The sequence below is a fragment of the Lithobates pipiens genome, unplaced genomic scaffold, assembly GCF_037356315.1.
Source record: "Lithobates pipiens isolate NorthernLeopardFrog02 unplaced genomic scaffold, aLitPip1_a1.2 Scaffold_83, whole genome shotgun sequence".
Classification (NCBI taxonomy): domain Eukaryota; kingdom Metazoa; phylum Chordata; class Amphibia; order Anura; family Ranidae; genus Lithobates; species Lithobates pipiens.
This window is the reverse complement of record NW_027507907.1, coordinates 1,017,106-1,036,033: the sequence shown is the minus strand read 5'-3', so window position 1 is coordinate 1,036,033 and position 18,928 is coordinate 1,017,106. Positions and strand designations below refer to the sequence as shown.

At 47.7% G+C, this 18,928-nt stretch overlaps 1 protein-coding gene across 1 annotated transcript; it reads right to left on the bottom strand.

Annotated features, from left to right (window-relative positions):
- Nucleotides 1-190: 190 nt before the first annotated feature.
- LOC143973515 (Fc receptor-like protein 5) lies at nucleotides 191-17,994 on the bottom strand. Its single transcript, XM_077474433.1, has 4 exons — nucleotides 17,493-17,994; nucleotides 13,378-13,638; nucleotides 7,814-8,083; nucleotides 191-270 (listed from the first exon to the last, which is right to left on the bottom strand). The coding sequence occupies exons 1-4, from the start codon at nucleotides 17,566-17,568 to the stop codon at nucleotides 191-193; spliced, it is 687 nt and encodes a 228-aa protein (XP_077330559.1). The 5' UTR covers nucleotides 17,569-17,994.
- Between the last annotated feature and the right edge of the window lie 934 nt (nucleotides 17,995-18,928).

The following is an 18,928-nucleotide window of genomic DNA, read 5'->3' as shown; positions in this document are numbered from 1 at the left end:
ATGCCAGTGGGCAGAATATTTTCTAGGAGGCTCTACCTCGCTATCGCTGGTTTAAAATCCCCCTTTTCACATGTGCGATTATCCAGTGATATGAAAGAGGATTTGCTGGTTTGGTTGCAATTCCTTTCACATTTCAATGGTAGGGCCTTATGGCAGGAGGATTTCGTTCTAGATTCAGATTTCCTCCTTTTCACTGATGCAGCAGGGTCACATGGCTTTGCCGCAATTTGGCAGAAGCATTGGTGCGCAGAACGTTGGCATAACTCTTGGCTAGTAAAAGGTTACATTAAAAACATAGTCTTACTGGAATTATTCCCTATCATTGTTGCACTTGAGAATTGGGGTTCTTTTTTCAAAAATAAAAGAATTTTGAGTACAGATAATAAAGGAGTAAATTCTGCTATTAATTGTTTAACATCCAAGTCTCCGCCAGTCATTGTCCTTATAAGATACCTGATATTTAAATGCTTAAGTTTAAACATATGGTTAAAGGCTGTACATGTACCAGGTAAGGACAATGATTTGGCGGATGCGTTGTCTCGTTTACAGATGGAGCGTTTTTTTCAAGCTATTTCCGGAGGCGGATCGAGTGGGTCATTCCTGTCCAATCAATTTATGGGACCTGGTTTAAGGCCCATTTCTGCTTATATTATCAATTCTTTGGCACCTTCTACTTGGGCAGGATATCAGTGTGCCTGGTTTCTGTATGTAACATTTTTGAATATGATAGGTGAACCATTGGGTTCCGTGTCTGAGTTACTATTATTGAAGTTTCTTGGTTCTCTTTTTGAGCAAAATTATTCTTGCTCCTACATACATAAAACTCTGTCTAGAATTTCTCTTTTCTTGAAATTAAATAACATGCCGTCTTGCATGCAATATTTTTCTATAAAACAAGCTTTAAAAGGTTATAAAAGGAAAAATTTTAGACCTGATTCAAGGAAGCCCATCACCCCATTAGTGCTGGGGGAGCTTTGCTCCATAACAGATGACATTTGTTTTTCTTACTTTGAATCGGTTCTTTTTTGTGCGTTTTTTTCGGTTATGTTTTTTGCGGGCTTATGGTATCTGAGCTGGTTCAAATACACACATCTGAAGTTGTTGTTTGTGAAAGTTGAATAAATATTTTGATTAGCAGATCCAAAACGGATCAGGTAGGTAAAGGTGATTGGTTAAAGTGGTTGTAAACCCTTACAACACACTTTGACCTACAGGTAAGCCTAGATTAAGGCTTACCTGTAGGTCCAAGAAATATCTCCTAAACCTACACGTTTAGGAGATATTTGTCGAAAGACAGGCACTGCTGTCTACGGCACATGCACCGTAGAGAGCGGCGCACAGGCACACTGAGCGCGGCATCGTTAACGGCGAATATGCCGCTCGTGGCGGCTCCCGTGCGCATGCGCGGGAGTGACATCATAGCGGCTTCGTCGAATGACAGCGGCGGAGCTGCGAGACCCACCGAGAAGATGGATGCGCCGGACTACAGGGGACAGCGGTGACTTCGCTGGCTCCTGTGTCAGGTAAGTGACACATAATGGACTACTATACAATGCATAGTAGTCCATTATGCTTTACCTTTGCAGGGAATGAAAGAGGAAGTAAACTCACCAGGGTTTACTTCCTCTTTAACATTAGATGTGTGTAAGTGCTAGTATTTGCCGCGGTGGCTCTGATACGTCAATATTTATCAATTATGCCTTTGGGGTTTTCAAATTTTTTTATTCATGAATCAGGTTTACCCCTTACTAAGTACCAGTTCGTATGTGTTTTCAAGAAGTGTTTGAAGGCTCTAAACTTAGATCAGGAGCATTTATCGTCACATTCTTTTCGAATTGGAGCAGCAACAGAGGCCGCTAGATTGGGTTTTGACGTTAGATCCATTAAACAGATTGGTAGATGGAAATCGGATAGGTACCTGCTTTATATTCGTCCTAACGTAATGCTATGAACTATTTCAAGTAAAACTCGCATTGTGTGGATGATTGGACACTCCTTCATCTATTGGGCGAATTTGAGAGCTCAACAACGAGTTTATACTAGCAATTTAGGATTGGATGTTAATAAATTTAAGATTTTTTGGTGCGGAAAGAAGGGAATGTTATGGTCAGATCTAAGCTCTTTTATTTCACAGCTTCTTCTTCATTTTCCCTCTCCGGATATCTTAATTATTCATCTAGGAGGTAATGATATTGGTTATCGTAAAACCTTGGACCTTATTTTTCAGATTAGGGATGATCTACAGAAAATCCAGTTATCCTTTCCCAGTCCGGTAGTGTTTTTTTCTGGAAATTGTGCAGATAATGGGTTGGCTTTCCTATCCTTCTGTACGCCCTTTTGAAAAAAATCAGGAAGAGAGTGAATAGGGCAGTATCCGAGCTATTGTCTAGATTGGGAATGTTATCCTTTAGGCACACTGAGCTAGAGGGGGGTATTCCAGGCCTTTACAGGCAGGATGGCATCCATTTGTCTGATATTGGCTTGGATATTTTCAATGTGGATTTAAGCTCTTGTGTTGAGTTGGCCGCGGGTTGGGGTTCTGTGGGCAGTTGGCCTTAGGTCCGCCTGCCCTTTTGGGTACTTTGTTGTTGCTGCCTGAGCCGTAGTGGTTAGGCTAGCTTTAAGTTTACTGGATGAGTTTTTTGATGTGTTATTATTCCAAATACTTGTCTGCTTGTCTTATTTCAATTTATTGCATAACATTCCGGCCTGCTGTCCCATGAGTTAGGGTGTAATGCTCAATATGAACATAGATCATCGGTAGATTATTGTCAGGAACCATGAAACAGACAGAGACAGAAGTACAATCAAATCACACTTGTTTATTAATAAAAAATAAAAAGGTAAATAGGAAAAAGCGTAGTCAAGCAAGCCAGAGTCCAGTAGCCAGATCGGGTAGTCAGCCAGTCCAAAGTTCATAAACCAGATCTGGTAATCAGCCAGTCCGGACGTCAGGGATCCAAGGAGAGCAACCGCAAGCAGTATGGAAGCCAGGAGGGATGTTAGCAAGCCAGTCTTGAAACAAAAGCAGGAGAAGGTTCCTAGTGGAGAAATGAGCTGGAAGACTTTATATAGGCAGGCCAGACGAGCATCATCGGGAACAGCTGGTAACTGTGGAGAGAGAAGAGAGCTGGCAATTAGCCGACAGCTGAGCGGCCAGCCCAGAGGAGAAAGGGCTAAGCCAGCCCTGACAATTATACCAACGGGGGCACGAGATGTGCGCAAGCGCTGTGGCGGATCTTGTGAATGGGATGGATGGGAGGGTATAAATAGTTTGATTGTCCTGCCGTGCAGCCAACCCCATGAGGAAGTCAATGTATGATGAAACGTTGGGGGCGTGGCTGTGCGGCAATCATCACCAGTAATGTGCAATGTTTGGAGCTGAACGGGGAAGTGGTGAGATTGGCATCTGTGTCTGGGCACCGAGGAGAGGGTGAGAACGACGCTTACAAGCTCGCACACCTCGGGTCTGCCGTGGCCACAGTCCAAAGTTTGTGCTGTTCAGGAGTAGGGATGAGCTTCGTGTTCAAGTCGAACATACGTTCGACTCGAACATTGGCTGTTCGGCGAATTCCGAACGTTTGGGCCGTTCGCGTCAAAATTCGAGTGGCCCACAATGCACTGCGATAGCGCAATGCATTGCTGGTTCATGATTGGCCAAGCATGCACTGTGACCCCGCATGCTTGGCCAATCGCAGCGCCAGCAGCGAGGAGAGCCATGATTGGCCACAGGCATCCTGCCTGTGGCCAATCATAGCTCAGGCTGTGTAGTGCACGCCCCACACTATATAAGGCCGCCTTTGAGGCGGCCTCGTGTAGTGTGTTAGCATCTGAAGCAGTGGGTGTTCTGTGTACCTTCAACACAGTTACACACCAATCGTTTTTGGCTGATTTCCTATCTTGCTGCTGTGTAGTGGTTGTTGTCTGTGCCCTGACCGCAGTATACACCACTATATTCACCTCACCTATATAGCTAGTGATCTAGCTTTAACCACTTAACAACTGCCCATTGCCGATTAACGGCTTCAGGGCGGTTGTTTAACTCTGAGAGGCCGTTAATTAAACGGCCTCCCAGAATTCTGCTCTCGCGCGCCCCCTGGGGCGCGCACTCGAGAGCATCCGTGACCGCCTGGTCCACAGGACCCGGCGCATCACGGATCACGGTAAACAGCAGGTCATAGCGGCCGTTTACCACGTGATCGCTCCGTCAAATGACAGAGTGATCACTTGTAAACAAACCGGCGTCATGTTATGACGCCGGTTCCTCCCTCCCCTCTCTGTACCGATCGGTACAGCGGAGGGGAAAGAGATCGGTGTCAGCAGCGATGTGGGCTGCATCTGCAGTGCCCACATCGCTGCTCACCGAATTTAACCCCTCAATTCCCTGCCAATACTCTGCAATACCAGTGCATACTCTGCAGTACCCTGCCATTACTCTGCAGTACCCTGCCATTACTCTGCAGTACCCCGCCATTACTCTGCAGTGCAGTACCCTGCCATTACTCTGCAGTACCCTGCCATTACTCTGCAGTACCCCCCATTACTCTGCAGTACCCTGCCATTACTCTGCAGTACCCCCCATTACTCTGCAGTACCCCCCAATACTCTGCAGTACCCCCAATACTCTGCAGTACCCGCCATTACTCTGCAGTACCCCGCCATTACTCTGCAGTGCAGTACCCTGCCATTACTCTGCAGTACCCTGCCATTACTCTGCAGTACCCCCCATTACTCTGCAGTAACCCTCATTACTCTGCAGTACCCTGCCATTACTCTGGAGTACCCCCCAATACTCTGCAGTACCCTGCTATTACTCTGTAGTACCCCGCCAATACCCCGCCAATACTCTGCAATACCCTGCCATAAATTGCCATACCCAGCCATACTCGGAGATACCCAGCCATACTCGGTGATACCCTGAAATACCCAGCCATAGACGCCCCCCACCCCTCACCGCCCTCCGGTGCTTCTACCAACTCGCCAGTACGATCAAAGCCAGAATCTTTTTTTATTTTTTATTTCAGGCTTCCCAGCCTAGAGGTGAGATGTGGGGTCATATTGACCCCCAGATTTCACTGTAAAAAGGACCTGTCACCCCATATTCCTATTACAAGGGATGTTTACATTCCTTGTAATAGGAATAAAAGTGATCAAAAATATATTTTTGGGGAAAAAAATGTCAAACTAAAATAAATAAAGTAAAATGAACAATAAAAAAAAACAAAAAAAATTCAAGCGCCCATGTCCCCATGTGCTCGCATGCAGAAGCGAACGCATGCGTAAGCCCCGCCCACATATGAAAACGGTGTTCAAACCACACATGTGAGGTATCGCCGAGAACGTTAGAGCGAGAGCAATAATTCTAGTCCTAGACCTCCTCTGCAACTCAAAACATGTAACCAGTAAAAAAAACTTTAAAGCGTCGCCTATGGGGATTTTTTAAGTAGCGACGTTTGGCGCCATTCCACGGGCATGTGCAATTTTGAAGAGTGACATGTTTGATATCTATTTACTCAGCATAACTTCATCTTTCACTTTATGCAAACATTGGGCTAACTTTACTGTTTTTTTTGTTTGTTTTTTAAGCACAAAACTGTTTTTTCCCCCAAAAAAACGCGTTTGAAAAATTGCTGCGCAAATACCGCGTGAGATAAAAATTTGCAACGACCACCATTGTATTCTCCAGGGACTTTGCTAAAAAAAATATATATATATATAATGTTTTGGGGTTCTCTGTAATTTTCTAGCAAATAAATTATGATTTTTACATGTAGGAGAGAAATGTCAGAATTGGCCTGGGTGCTCCAGAACGCCTGATGGCGCTCCCTGCATGTTGGGCCTCTGTATGTGGCCACGCTGTGTAAAAGTCTCACACATGTGGTATCGCCGTACTCGGGAGTAATAGCAGAATGTGTTTTGGGGTGTAATTTGTGGTATGCATATGCTGTGTGTGTGAAATAACCTGATAATATCACAATTTTGTGAAAAAAAAAAAAAAAAGGAAATAGGCCGTCAGTACTTCAGGTGTGATCAATTTTCAGATATTGGCACCATAGCTTGTGGACTCTATAACTTTCACAAAGACCAAATAATATCCACCAATTTGTACTTATTTTTACCAAAGATATGTAGTAGTATGAATTTTGGCCAAAATTTATGAAGAAAAAATTACTAATCTGCTAAATTTTATAACAGAAACGAAGAAAAATTCATTTTTTCGCAGAATTTTCGGTCTTTTTTCTTTTATAGCACAAAAAATAAAAAACTGAGAGGTGATTAAATACCACCAAAAGAAAGCTCTATTTGTGTGAAAAAAAGGACAAACATTTCCTATAGGTCCAGTGTTGCATGACTGAGTAATTGTCATTCAAAATGTGAGGGCACCGAAAGCTGAAAATTGGTCTGGTTATTAAGGGTGTTTAAGTGCCCAGTGGTCAAGTGGTTAATAATAGAGCTTGCAGTCAGTAGTGTTAGGAGATAGTGCGTGCTGTCTGCGTGCTCTGTACCCAGTACATACCGCTATAATATAGGGCAGGCCCCTACTTTCAAACATCCAACTTACAAACATCTCCTACTTGCAAACGCAAGGAGACAGCAGCAAGTGAGATGAAAAAAGATGGACGACAAAACAAATTATACAGGGGTGATAACCCTTCCCTATGTTTTCCAAAAAGCTTAAAAATAGTTTTTTTGACTGGAGCTACACTTTAAAAATGTACCGGTTGAAAATGACAAACAGATTCAACTTAACACAACAAACCTACACAGTCCCTGTCTTGTTTGCACCGCCTGTATACTGCTGTTCTGAGTATATAGGGCCTGGGGGCCACACGCATTTCCTTTTTTTAATATGGGTACGGGGTTCCCCTTAATATGCGTACAAGACCCAAATAGGCTGGTAATGGGCAGGGAGGGCTACCCATGCCATTTTTCTCAATGATTTTCAACCATATTGCAGGAACCAGATATAACATTAAAACCGCAAGCAGTTTTAAATGGTGTTATTTCCGTTTAATGTCATTTTGTGCAGGGACTGTTCTAAACACGGGAAACACGTGGCACTTCACAGGCATACTACAGACACCCCCCAGGCACCATATTTAAAGGAATATTTCACCTTTTTTTTTTTCACTTTAATCGTCATTAAAATCAGTGCTCCCGCCAAAACGGCAGTTTTTAAAAAAATTTTTTGCAGTGACCCATGTCCCCTGAGGCAGGAGGCAGGTCCCCAAACCCTTTTTAGGACACTATCTTGCATATTAGCCATTAAAATTGCACTTTCCATTTCGAACGTTCGAGTCCCATAGACTTCAATGGGGTTCTAACGTTCGTACCGAACGCGGGGGTCGTTCGCAAGTTCTGGTGCGAACCGAACCGGGGGGTGTTCGGCTCATCCCTAGTCTTCAGGCAACTTACATTGACTTCTATTACAGAAGTCGTTTGCAAGTCATAATAAACTAACCTAACGACAATTCGTATTTCGTATGAAACAGAACGGAATTTCGGACACGAAATACGAAGTACGAATTAATTTTATTACGAATCGAAACGGAACAGAAAGAAACAAATTTATTGACGGAGCCCATGTCTACATGGCGCACCCCTAAACCTTACACTCTGTACGTAGTGCAATCCTGATCTCTACACTCTGTACGTAACGCACTCCTGGACCCTGCACTCTGTGTGTAGCATAATCCCGAATTCTGCACGAACGGCTCTTTGTAGGAAACTATACTGCTGATGCAGCAGTCAATAAAATTGGAGTTTGACACCCTTGCTTTATACTATCTCCCAGCTCTTGATATATACTTACTTTTTAGATTTATTTCTTGGCTTTTCTTTGTCACAGTGCTCGTTTTAGGTGTCACAGCACAGTAATATTTCCCAGAACGTTTTCCGGCCGGAATTGTGCTTTGATTAGCCAAGCTGAATCTCTGAATGATCTGTCCATCTTTGTAGATCCCATACAACAGTTCTGTTTTCAGTTTGTATTTCGAGGCAGTTGCCTGACATTTTATAGTCACGTTATAACCTGCTTTTGCTGGATTTGGGGTCACGCTGATTACAGGGACTGTGAACAGTTCTGTAAAAACACAAATGTCACAGGGTAATTGGTCGTTCTTTTATGAAGGAAAAAAACAGAGCCATGAGCAGAAATGGCTGCCAACCATGTACATATTTAATTACCTACTTGTCACGTACCTTACAGCGGAGTCAGACTGTTGAGGGTGGCCTCTCGCACTTTTCCGGTCTCCACGCCCCTGGAGATGGGAACAGGGAGCGTGAGGACAACGAAAGGGTGCAGGTGCCTGCAGATGGAAGTTGAAGACCTTGGAGACGCTGGGTCCTCACGGTAGAAGAGGTGTAGACTCAGGCCCGGATTGGCCATTGGGCAAACCGGGCACTTGCCCGGTGGGCCGCGGCCGCCGGGGCCGCCAGGCTGCAAGTCCTTGCGGGGCTTGAGCTGGCGCCGTTCATCCAGCCTCTCCTCGGCCTCTCCTCGGCCGCCCGGCTGCTTAGCCATCGGCGCCGGGGGGAGGAGCTAAATGTCACTCCTTCGGCCTCTGCTCGGCTGCGCGGCCGCCTGTATAGCTCAGCCGTCGGTGCCGGGAGGAGGAGCCAGAGCGACACCTTGGAGCCGGTGAAAATGTGAGTTCAGCCCCCCCCAAACTGCACAGGAGGAGCGGTGGGGGCGGCTGCATATAGAAAAATAATTCTCTCCATGTTTCTCCTGCAGTAGCGGAATGCCTGCGAGAGGGAGAGGAGAAGCATTCAGAGATTGCAGGAGGAGGATGGAGAGAATTATTCTTCTATATGCAGCCGCCCCCACCGCTCCTCCTCCTATCCTGCTTCTCTCTGCTGCTCCCCCTGGGCTCTCCACCGCACCCATACTCTCTGCCATCCCCTCATACTCTCTGCCATCCCCTCATGCTCTCTGCCACCCCCCCATGCTCTCTGCTACCCCCCCATACTCTCTGCCATCCCCTCATGCTCTCCGCCACCCCCCATGCTCTCTGCTACCCCCCATACTCTCTGCCATCCCCCCATGCTCTCTGCCAACCCCCCCATGCTCTCCGCCACCCCCCATGCTCTTCACCTCTCCCCATGCTCTCCGCCAACCCCCCCATGCTCTCCGCCACCCCCATGCTCTTCACCTCTCCCCATGCTCTCCGCCACCCCCCCATGCACTCCGCCACCCCCATGCTCTCCGCCTCTCCCCATGCTCTCCGCCACCCCCCTGCTCTCCGCCTCCTCCCATGCTCTCCGCCACCCCCATGCTCTCCGCCATCCCCCATGCTCTCCGCCATCCCCCCCATGCTCTCTGCCGCCCCCATGCTCTCTGCCGACCCCATACTCTCTGCCAGCTCCACCGTGCTCTCCGCCACCCTCCCTGTGCTCTCTGCCCACCCCCCATGTTCTCCAACACCCATGCTCTCCGCCATCCCCCCATGCTCTCTACCTCCCCCCATGCTCTCCACCTCCCCCCATGATCTCTGCCACCCCAATGCTCTCTGCCGCCCCCATGCTCTCCGCCACCCTCATGCTCTCCGCCAACCCCCCCATGCTCTCCGCCACCCCCCATGCTCTTCACCTCTCCCCATGCTCTCCACCACCCCCCATGCACTCCGCCACCCCCATGCTCTCCACCTCCCCCATGCTTTCCGCCTCCCCCCATGCTCTCCGCCATCCCCCATGCTCTCCGCCTCCCCCCATGCTCTCCGCCATCCCCCATGCTCTCCGCCTCCCCCCATGCTCTCCGCCATCCCCCATGCTCTCCGCCATCCCCCATGCTCTCCGCCATCCCCCCCCATGCTCTCTGCCGCCCCCAAGCTCTTTGCTGACCCCATACTCTCCGCCACCTCCCCCCTACACTAGATGTGTGTGTTGGCGGGTTCTGGGACCCCTTCTACTGTTAGCCCTTGTACACACGGTCGGAGTTTCCGACGGAATGTGTCCTATCGGACCGTTTTGTCGGATATTCTGACTGTGTGTGGTCTCCATCGGACTGTTTCCGTCGGAGTATCCGACGGACCAAGTTTTCCAACTTGTACATAAAATTTTCCGACAAAATGCTCCGATCAGACATACTCCGATCATGTGTGGCCTACTCCCACGGACAAAGTGCCACGCATGCTCAGATCAAATTCCTAGACCAAAGCTATTGGCTACTAGCCTGAACGTAGTCCCGTCGTAACGAAATAACGTCATCACGTTATGTACAATCGGATTTTCCGACAACTTCTTCCGACTGTGTGTATGCAACAGTTTCGGACAAAATCCGTCGGACAAAATCCGTCTGACAAAATCCAACGGATTTGGTTGACAGAATGTCCTACCGTGTGTACAAGGGCTAACATAGACCCAGAGGCTTTCTTCATAATGCTGCAGTCTATCTATCTATCTATCTATCTAGCTATCTATCTACGCTATATTGTCAAAGTATTCGGACACCTGACTTTACACACATGACCTTTAATGACATCCCCGTTTTAGTCTGTAGGGTATCAATATTGACCCACCCCTTGCAGCTATAACAGCTTCAACTCTTCTGGGAAGGCCGTCCACAAGGTTTAGGAGTGTGTCTATGGGAATGTTTGACCATTCTTCCAGAAGAGCATTTGTGAGGTCCGGCACTGATGTTAGACAAGAAAGCCTGGCTCGCAGTTTCCGCTCTAATTCATCTTAAAGGTGTTCTATCGGGTTGAAATCAGGACTGTGTGTAGGCCAGTGAAATTCCTCCACCCCCAAACTCGCTCATCCATGTCTTTATGGACTTTGCTTTGTACACTGGTGCGCAGTCATGTTGGAACAGGAAGGGGCCATCCCCAAACTGTTCCCACAAAGTTGGCAGCATGAAATTGTCCAAAATGTCTACCTCTCCTCCTTTCATCCTTATTATTGTGTCTCTCTAACTGCCCGTGCCATGCTTCCACACCTCCATGTTAACAGTTCTTTCCAGGATCGGCTTGCAATATGGTCGTATGGAGCGCATGGCATCCTGCGGCTCATCTCGCACATGTCCCATACGATTCTACATTTGTCCGTATAAAAAAAAAAAAATCAAGATCACGGGGGAAGGCTTTTTTTTTTTTAAACAAATGAATGTAACATCATAAGGCACAGGCACAAGATGAGCAGTATGCGGTTATGAGCTCACGTAGAACGTACAACAATACTGCAAGGTTTTACCAATTACGTAGGAGATCTCCCTAAAGGCACTGGTGATGTTGCCTTCTCAGGGGGCATTCATTTGGTCGGAGCTACATCATCAGTGCCTTCAAGAAAACCAAAAAGTTGACACAAGGCTTTACGATTACTTTAAATTTGATGGTTCTTCCTATAGTGATGGACAGGGGCAGGCTGGGCCGGGGGGAAAGGGGGGGCAATTTCCCCTAGGCTGCCCTAACTTATGTTGAAGTTAACTTATGTTAACTTATGCTGCTGCCCACTGACATTTTTTTCCTTCTCTAGGAAGCTGGGCTGGGGGTACGGCTGCCACGGCCGTCCGCTTTTGCTTTCTGGGAGTTGTAGTCTGCGCCCAAACACAGAGGAGACTACAACTGTAGTCTTTGATGTGGGGAGCGCCAGGGAGTCGAGACTCGTGGCTGGCTCAGTGCTGGCAGCAACTTTACCCCAGGACCAGGAGAATCACCCCCCCAGGAGGACAAGGCATGCAAGGACCTACTGAGCTGAGATGCCAGGTTTGAGACACTGACACCCCCAGCTGACCCCCACATCCCATCTCCCCCCCTATACGCTGCGTTTGCCCTGCCCCAGTGATCAGGCTGCATTGGGTAGACACTAGTTAGGCTGCATTTATGGACAATGGTGAGGCTGCATTGATGGGCACTGATCAGGCAGCATTGATCAGGCTGCATTGATGGGCACTGATGAGGCTGAGCTAATGGGCACTAGTGAGGCTGCATTGAAAAAAAAGGTGGGCATGGATGGTGTGCTGATTCGGTGGCTCAATGGGCCACTTGACTGGACTTGTCCCCCCCCCCCCCAGGCCTAAGGCTGCCAGCCCTCCCCTGGTGATGGAGAGCATCACAGACGGTGGAGCACATGATTTTTAGGACCATAGGACACTATCGTGAGAGACTACCTTGGATGTTGATTATTACTGTTCAGGGCTGGACTGGGACAGAAATTTGGCCCTGGACTTCATCCAGACCGGCCCACTTACAGTTTGAGTGTTCCATCAGCACTCCCTTACATCAGAATGTCCCATCACCACCCCCCTTTCAACAGAGTATCCCATCACCAGCCCCCTTTCAACTGAGTGTCCCATCAGCACCCCTTACATTAGAGTGTCCCATTATCAGCCCCCTTACATCAGAGTGTCCCATTATCAGCCCCCTTACATCAGAGTGTCCCATCACCAGCCCCCTTTCAACAGAGTGTCCCATCACCAGCCCCCTTTCAACTGAGTGTCCCATCAGCACCCCTTACATTAGAGTGTCCCATTATCAGCCCCCTTACATCAGAGTGTCCCATTATCAGCCCCCTTACATCAGAGTGTCCCATTATCAGCCCCCTTACATCAGAGTGTCCCATGAGCAGCCCCCTTACATCAGAGTGTCCCATGAGCAGCCCCCTTACATCAGAGTGTCCCATGAGCAGCCCCCTTACATCAGAGTGTCTTATCAGCACCTCCTTACATCAGAGTGTCCCATCAGCACCTCCTTACATCAGAGTGTCCCATGAGCAGCCTCCTTACATCAGAGTGTCCCATGAGCAGCCCCCTTACATCAGAGTGGCTTATCAGCACCTCCTTACATCAGAGTGTCCCATCAGCACCTCCTTACATCAGAGTGTCTCATGAGCAGCCTCCTTACATCAGAGTGTCCCATGAGCAGCCCCCTTACATCAGAGTGTCCCATGAGCAGCCCCCTTACATCAGAGTGGCCCATCAGCACCTCCTTACATCAGAGTGTCCCATCAGCACCTCCTTACCTCAGAGTGTCCCATCAGCACCTCCTTACATCAGAGTGGCCCACTGAGCCATCAGCCCACCGGGAAACTCCCGGTAGTCCCAATGGCCAGTACATGCCTGTTACTGTTATTCGATCACTTGATGTATATGTTTATTGGATGTTTTCTTTTTTCTTTCTTCTATTTATCTTTTAACTGTTTGTATATCTCATAATGTAGATTTTGGAATTTCCATTGTTCCCAGTTTTTTTTTTTCTTTCACATCCCTGCCACTGTCACCCACTCCTTGATGGCTTCTCCAATCACTGCGGAGCTTCTGAGTGACAGCGCTATCCCACCACAAAGCTTAATACAGACCAAATCGTTAAAGCTCTGGGCATAAATAGGAGAACTGCAAGCGATAAAGACCCGCTCATCCCAAATTCAGCATTCAGACCTTACCTTTGACTTTTATGGTGGCATACGCTGTGGACTGAGAGCTCCAGGAACCCCAAGATAACTCTTTTATACAGCTGTACAAACCAGATGCATTCATGGTAATGTCTGATACCATAAACAGAGGATCATTATTCAAATTAATTAATTCAGCTTTATTTTTGTAAAATTTACTCTGTGATCCAGTAATTCCAGGATTGTGGTGACATTTCAGAATCAAGCGATCACCTTCGTGAATATAGAGTGCTGTCTGCAGGATCAACTGGCCTGAAATACAGAATCATATAAGTTGTGTATTAGAGCAAGGGTAACTCAAGAGTGACCAGTGCCTGATAGACAGGCCCACTTGGCCCAAGCCCAGCGCTGGTTATCTTTTTCACCATACTGTTCCGCTCCTCTCTCATCGGCCATTATAGGATGTGGTGACTTAGGATCAATCTACCAAAAGTTGCTATTTTAACCGCTTCAATACCGGGCACTTTTACCCCCTTCCTGCCCAGGTCAATATTCTGCTTTCAGCGCCGCCGCACTTTGAATGACAATTGGGCGGTCATCCAACACTGTACCCTTATGAGCTTTTTTAACACAATAGAGCTTTCATTTGGCGGTATTTAATCACCACTGTGTGTTTTATTTTTTGATAAATAAACTTTAAAAAAAATTTATAATTATAAAATTTTACCAATAAATAATCTTCATAAGTTTAAAGAGAAAGTAAACCCTGATGAGTTTACTTCCTCTTTCATTCCCTGCAAAGGCAAAGCATAGTAGCCCATTATGTGTCACTTACCTGACACAGGAGCCAGCGAAGTCGCCGCTGTCCCCTGTAGTCCGCCGCATCCATCTTGTTGGTGGTGTCTCGCAGCTACGCCGCTGTCATTCGGCGAAGCCGCGGTGACGTCACTCCCGCACATGCGCACGGGAGCCGACACGCGCGGCAGCTCTGTCGCCGAGAATGCCGCGCTCAGTGCGCCTGTGCGCCGCTGTCTACGGCGCATGCGCCATAGACAGCGGTGCCTATTTTCGGGCAAATATCTCCTAAACCATATAGGTTTAGGAGATATTGCTTGGACCTACAGGTAAGCCTTAATCTAGGCTTACCTGTAGGTCAAAGTGGTTTGTAAGGGTTTACAACCACTTTAAGCCAAACTGAATTCTGCTACATTTCTTTGGTGAAAATAACCCAAATCAGTCTATTACTTAGTCTTTCGAAAAGTTATAGAGTCCACAAACTACGGTATATATTTGGTATAGATACTGTATCTGAAAATGGATCATTCCTGATGTACCAATGGCATATCTCATTTCTTGAGGCCCGAAAATGCCATAACAGTACAAATTCCCCCTAAATGACCCCTTTTTGGAAAGTAAAAAGAGGTCCCCCGAAGAGGATTGGGACTTTGAAGGCAACTAGATATAGGAACAAAAAAACAATTTTATGGAAAAATGATTTATTGAATATTATCATTAAAAAGTCAATGTATGCATAACACTACAATGTAGTAAGCATAGGAGGTGCCTGAGAAATTTCTAAAAAATGTGATCCTGGTGGTTGGATTCAAACAGTGGTGGCCCATCCATAAGGGGCGTAACAGGTGCCGCCCCCCTCATCCCTGCCCCTAATCTACATGCTGGGTGTTGGATGCATGGATTCCAATGGGGGGGTGTTTTTTTTTTTTTGCAGCACGTGATTAGAGCTAGGCTTTAATAGGCTTCAAAATAGGGTGGGCTCGGGGCACAGAGCACACCGCCCGAAGCCCACCCAGTTGTGCAACAATAGCGAATGAATATTGAATACTTAGTCTGCCGAAAAGTTATAGAGTCCACAAACTACGGCATATATTTGGTATAGATACTGTATCTGAAAAATGATCATTCCTGATGTACTGATGGCCTATCTGAGGGAGGAGACGCAGGGGAAGCCGGTCGCCCGGAGGGAAGCCAGAGGAGAAGCTACTCTGGCCGCTGGGAGGAGACACGAGGAGAGAAGACTCAGGGGAAACAGGTCTCCTGGAGGGAAGCCAGAGGAGAAGCTATGCTGGACACTGGGAGGAGGAGGGAGGAGATGCAGGGGAAGCCGGTCGCCCAGAGAAAGCCAGAGGAGAAACTACTCTGGCCGCTGGGAGGAGACACGAGGAGAGGAGACTCAGGGTTAACAGGTCTCCTGGAGGGAAGCCAGAGGAGAAGCTATGCTGGACACTGGGAGAAGGAGGGAGGAGACGCAGGGGAAGCCGGTTCGACCGGAGGGAAGCCAGAGGAGAAGCTACTCTGGCCGCTGGAAGGAGACATGAGTGGAGGAGACTCAGGGGAAACAGGTCTCCTGGAGGGAAGCCAGAGGAGAAGCTATGCTGGACACTGGGAGAAGGAGGGAGGAAACGCAGGGGAAGCCGGTCGCCCAGAGGAAAGCCAGAGGAGAAACTACTCTGGCCGCTGGGAGGAGACACGAGGAGAGGAGACTCAGGGTTAACAGGTCTCCTGGAGGGAAGCCAGAGGAGAAGCTATGCTGGACACTGGGAGAAGGAGGGAGGAGACGCAGGGGAAGCCGGTCGCCTCTGGCCGCTGGAAGGAGACACGAGGAGAGGAGACTCAGGGGAAACAGGTCTCCTGGAGGGAAGCCAGAGGAGAAGCTACGCTGGACACTGGGAGAAGGAGGGAGGAGACGCAGGGGAAGCCGGTCGCCCAGAAAGAAGCCAGAAGAGAAACTACTCTGGCCGCTGGGAGGAGACACAAGGAGAGGAGACTCAGGGGAAACAGGTCTCCTGGAGGGAAGCCAGAGGAGAAGCTACGCTGGACGCTGGGAGGAGGAGGGAGGAGATGCAGGGGAAGCCGGTCGCCCGGAGGGAAGCCAAAGGAGAAGCTACTCTGGCCGCTGGAAGGAGACACGAGGAGAGGAGACTCAGGGGAAACAGGTCTCCTGGAGGGAAGCCAGAGGAGACGCTACGCTGGACACTGGGAGAAGGAGGGAGGAGACGCAGGGGAAGCCGGTCGCCCGGAGGAGAAACTACTCTGGCCGCTGGGAGGAGACACGAGGAGAGGAGACTCAGGGGAAGCCGGCCAGAGGAGAGGCTACGCTGGCCACTGGGAAGAAGGTGGGGGGGATGCAAGGCGAGAAGATGCAGGGGAAGCTGGTTGCCCTGAGGAAAGCCAGAGGAAAAGCAACGTTGGCCACCGGGTGGTGGAGACACGAGGAGAGGAGACACAGGAAAGCCTGGGGTATGTATTGTGGCCGGGCGAATGGTTGGTAAAAGTCACAATGGTAACTTCATCTAATAAAAAAGGATTGTCTATGGTATTGTTAGCGGTGAAGCTATGTTGTTCATTGGATATTGAATTTCTTTAGCATACTGCACAATCTCTGAGTAATGTACAAATCCTCTACACACTTATTTTAATACGTCCTTAATACATGTACTTGAGGTGCTTCATTTGAGTGTTTTTTGTTTTTTGTTATTAGGTATTTTTCCTTTTATACTTTTTTGTTATTGTTTGATTGCCTATTGTCTTTTAAATATCTGGGTAATAAAAATTACCTGATTAAAAAAAAAAAAGTAATATCATACAGCAGCATATTCTATCGGTCAACGACAGATTAAAATTATCAGCAACAATATATAACCACCAAGTAGCACTTCTGTAGTACTGGCCGGCAACATGAAATAGTAACTTTTCAGGTGGCTCCAGACTTTCATCATGAGTGGTGTAGCCAGTATGGCCTAAACTTAGGGCCGGGACAAGGGGTGGACGGGAGGGGTGGCTGTCCTGGGTGCAGTGGTTTACTGTAGGGATGGAGGCGCCTTCCTTCTGTTTCAACGCTGACAAGAGTAGTGACAGCAGCAGCACTACTCCTGTCAGCCCAGTGCAGAGAGCAGTGAGGAGAGAAGCGGTGCAGACTGTGCTCTCTCGCTTTCTGCCACTGCCTGAACTCATTATGCTTTTATGGCTTTTGGCTAAGGTTGGCTTTGCCCAGCTGTCCCTGAGACAAGAAACGGGGGTACACCTTGTTACCCTCTGCTCAGGTGGAGCTCAGGGTTTCCTCCGCCCCTGAAGATGTATCTCTGCGACATAGCAGTATGTTAGTGACAACTAGTACAGTAAGTCATTGGCTTGTTGGATTAGCTCACCTTCAGTCACATTCAGTGTGACCATCTCACTTTTGCTACCATCTGGGGTCTGACAGTGGTAATTTCCGCTCTGCATGACGTTAGCACTTGGAATTTCGTATATATATTCCCTTTATTCCCTCCAATCTTCTCATTGTTAAAGAACCAGGCGTATTCCGTCTCCTTAGGCTGGGAATCACAGGTCATTTTAATTTTCTCTCCTTTGAAGATCGTACTATAGTTTGGGCTGAATTTCAACACAGGCCTTGCTGCAGATCCTACAAAATAGCACATCAGATGGGTCATTTATCAAGACGACATTGCAGTAAAATATTTTTAAGCAGATATAATCAATAGAGATCTGGAAACATTTGACCAGGGAGGCCAACGCAACCAAATGGCCCTTTGATGGCAGGGTCTGAATGGGGAGCAGAAAGTAATACACCACCCATGAGGCTGCCCCTGACTGCAGGTTCCAGAGTGACGTCTGAATGGGAGAGGATCACCAGCCCAACATGCAGTTTTTTTACTGTCTTGGAAGCAAAAAAACCACCTAACCCCCAGCCTAATCATTCCCTAGCATACAGTGCCTTGCAAAAGTATTCATACCCCTTGAAATTATCCACATTATGTCATGGCACAACCAAAAATGTAAATGTATTTTATTGAGATTTTATGTGATAGACCAAGACAAAGTGACACATAATTATGAAGTGGAAGGAAAATTATACATTTTTTAAATTTTTTTTTACAAATAAATATGTGAAAAGTGGGGGGTACATTTGTATTGAGCCCCCTTCACTCTGATACCCCTAACTAAAATCTAGTGGAACCAATCCCCTTCAGAAGTCACCTGATTAGTACATAAAGTCCACTTGTGTGTAATTTAATTTCAGTATAAATACAGCTGTTCTGTGAAGCCCTCAGAGGTTTGTTATGCCACGTACACTCGACCAGACTTTTCAAGGGACTAGGTCCGATGGTCTTTCCAACGGACTTTCGGCGGAGTTCCGACAGACTTTCCGAATGAACGAACTTGGCCACACACAATCACACCAAAGTCCGACGGATTCGAACGTGATGACGTATGACGTACGACCGGACTAGAATAAGGAAGTTCATAGCCAGTAGCCAATAGCTGCCCTAGCGTCAGTTTTTGTCCATCGGACTAGCATACACACGAACGGATTTCTCAGTCCGGCGGAGTTCCGGTGGAAAAATTTAAAACATGTTCTGTTTCTAAAGTCCGCCGGATTTTTGGCAAGCAAAGGTCCGTTGGAGCCCACACACGATCGAATTGTCAGACGTCGGACCTTTGCTGTCAAAAAGTCCGATCGTGTGTACGTGGCATTTGAGAACCTAATGCCGCGTACACACGACGGAATTGTCTGGCGAACTTAGTCCGACAAACATTCCGCCAGACTTTCTAACGAACGGACTTGGCCACACACGGACAC

Coding starts and splice junctions, on each gene's coding strand:
- LOC143973515 (XM_077474433.1), bottom strand. CDS start 17,568: ATGCAGAGCGGAAATTACCACTGTCAGACCCCAGATGGTAGCAAAAGT. Junction 13,639..17,492: donor CACACTGAATGTGACTGAAG/GTGAGCTAATCC, acceptor TCTGTATTTCAG/GCCAGTTGATCCTGCAGACA. Junction 271..7,813: donor CCAAGAAATAAATCTAAAAA/GTAAGTATATAT, acceptor ACCTTTTACTAG/CCAAGAGTTATGCCAACGTT.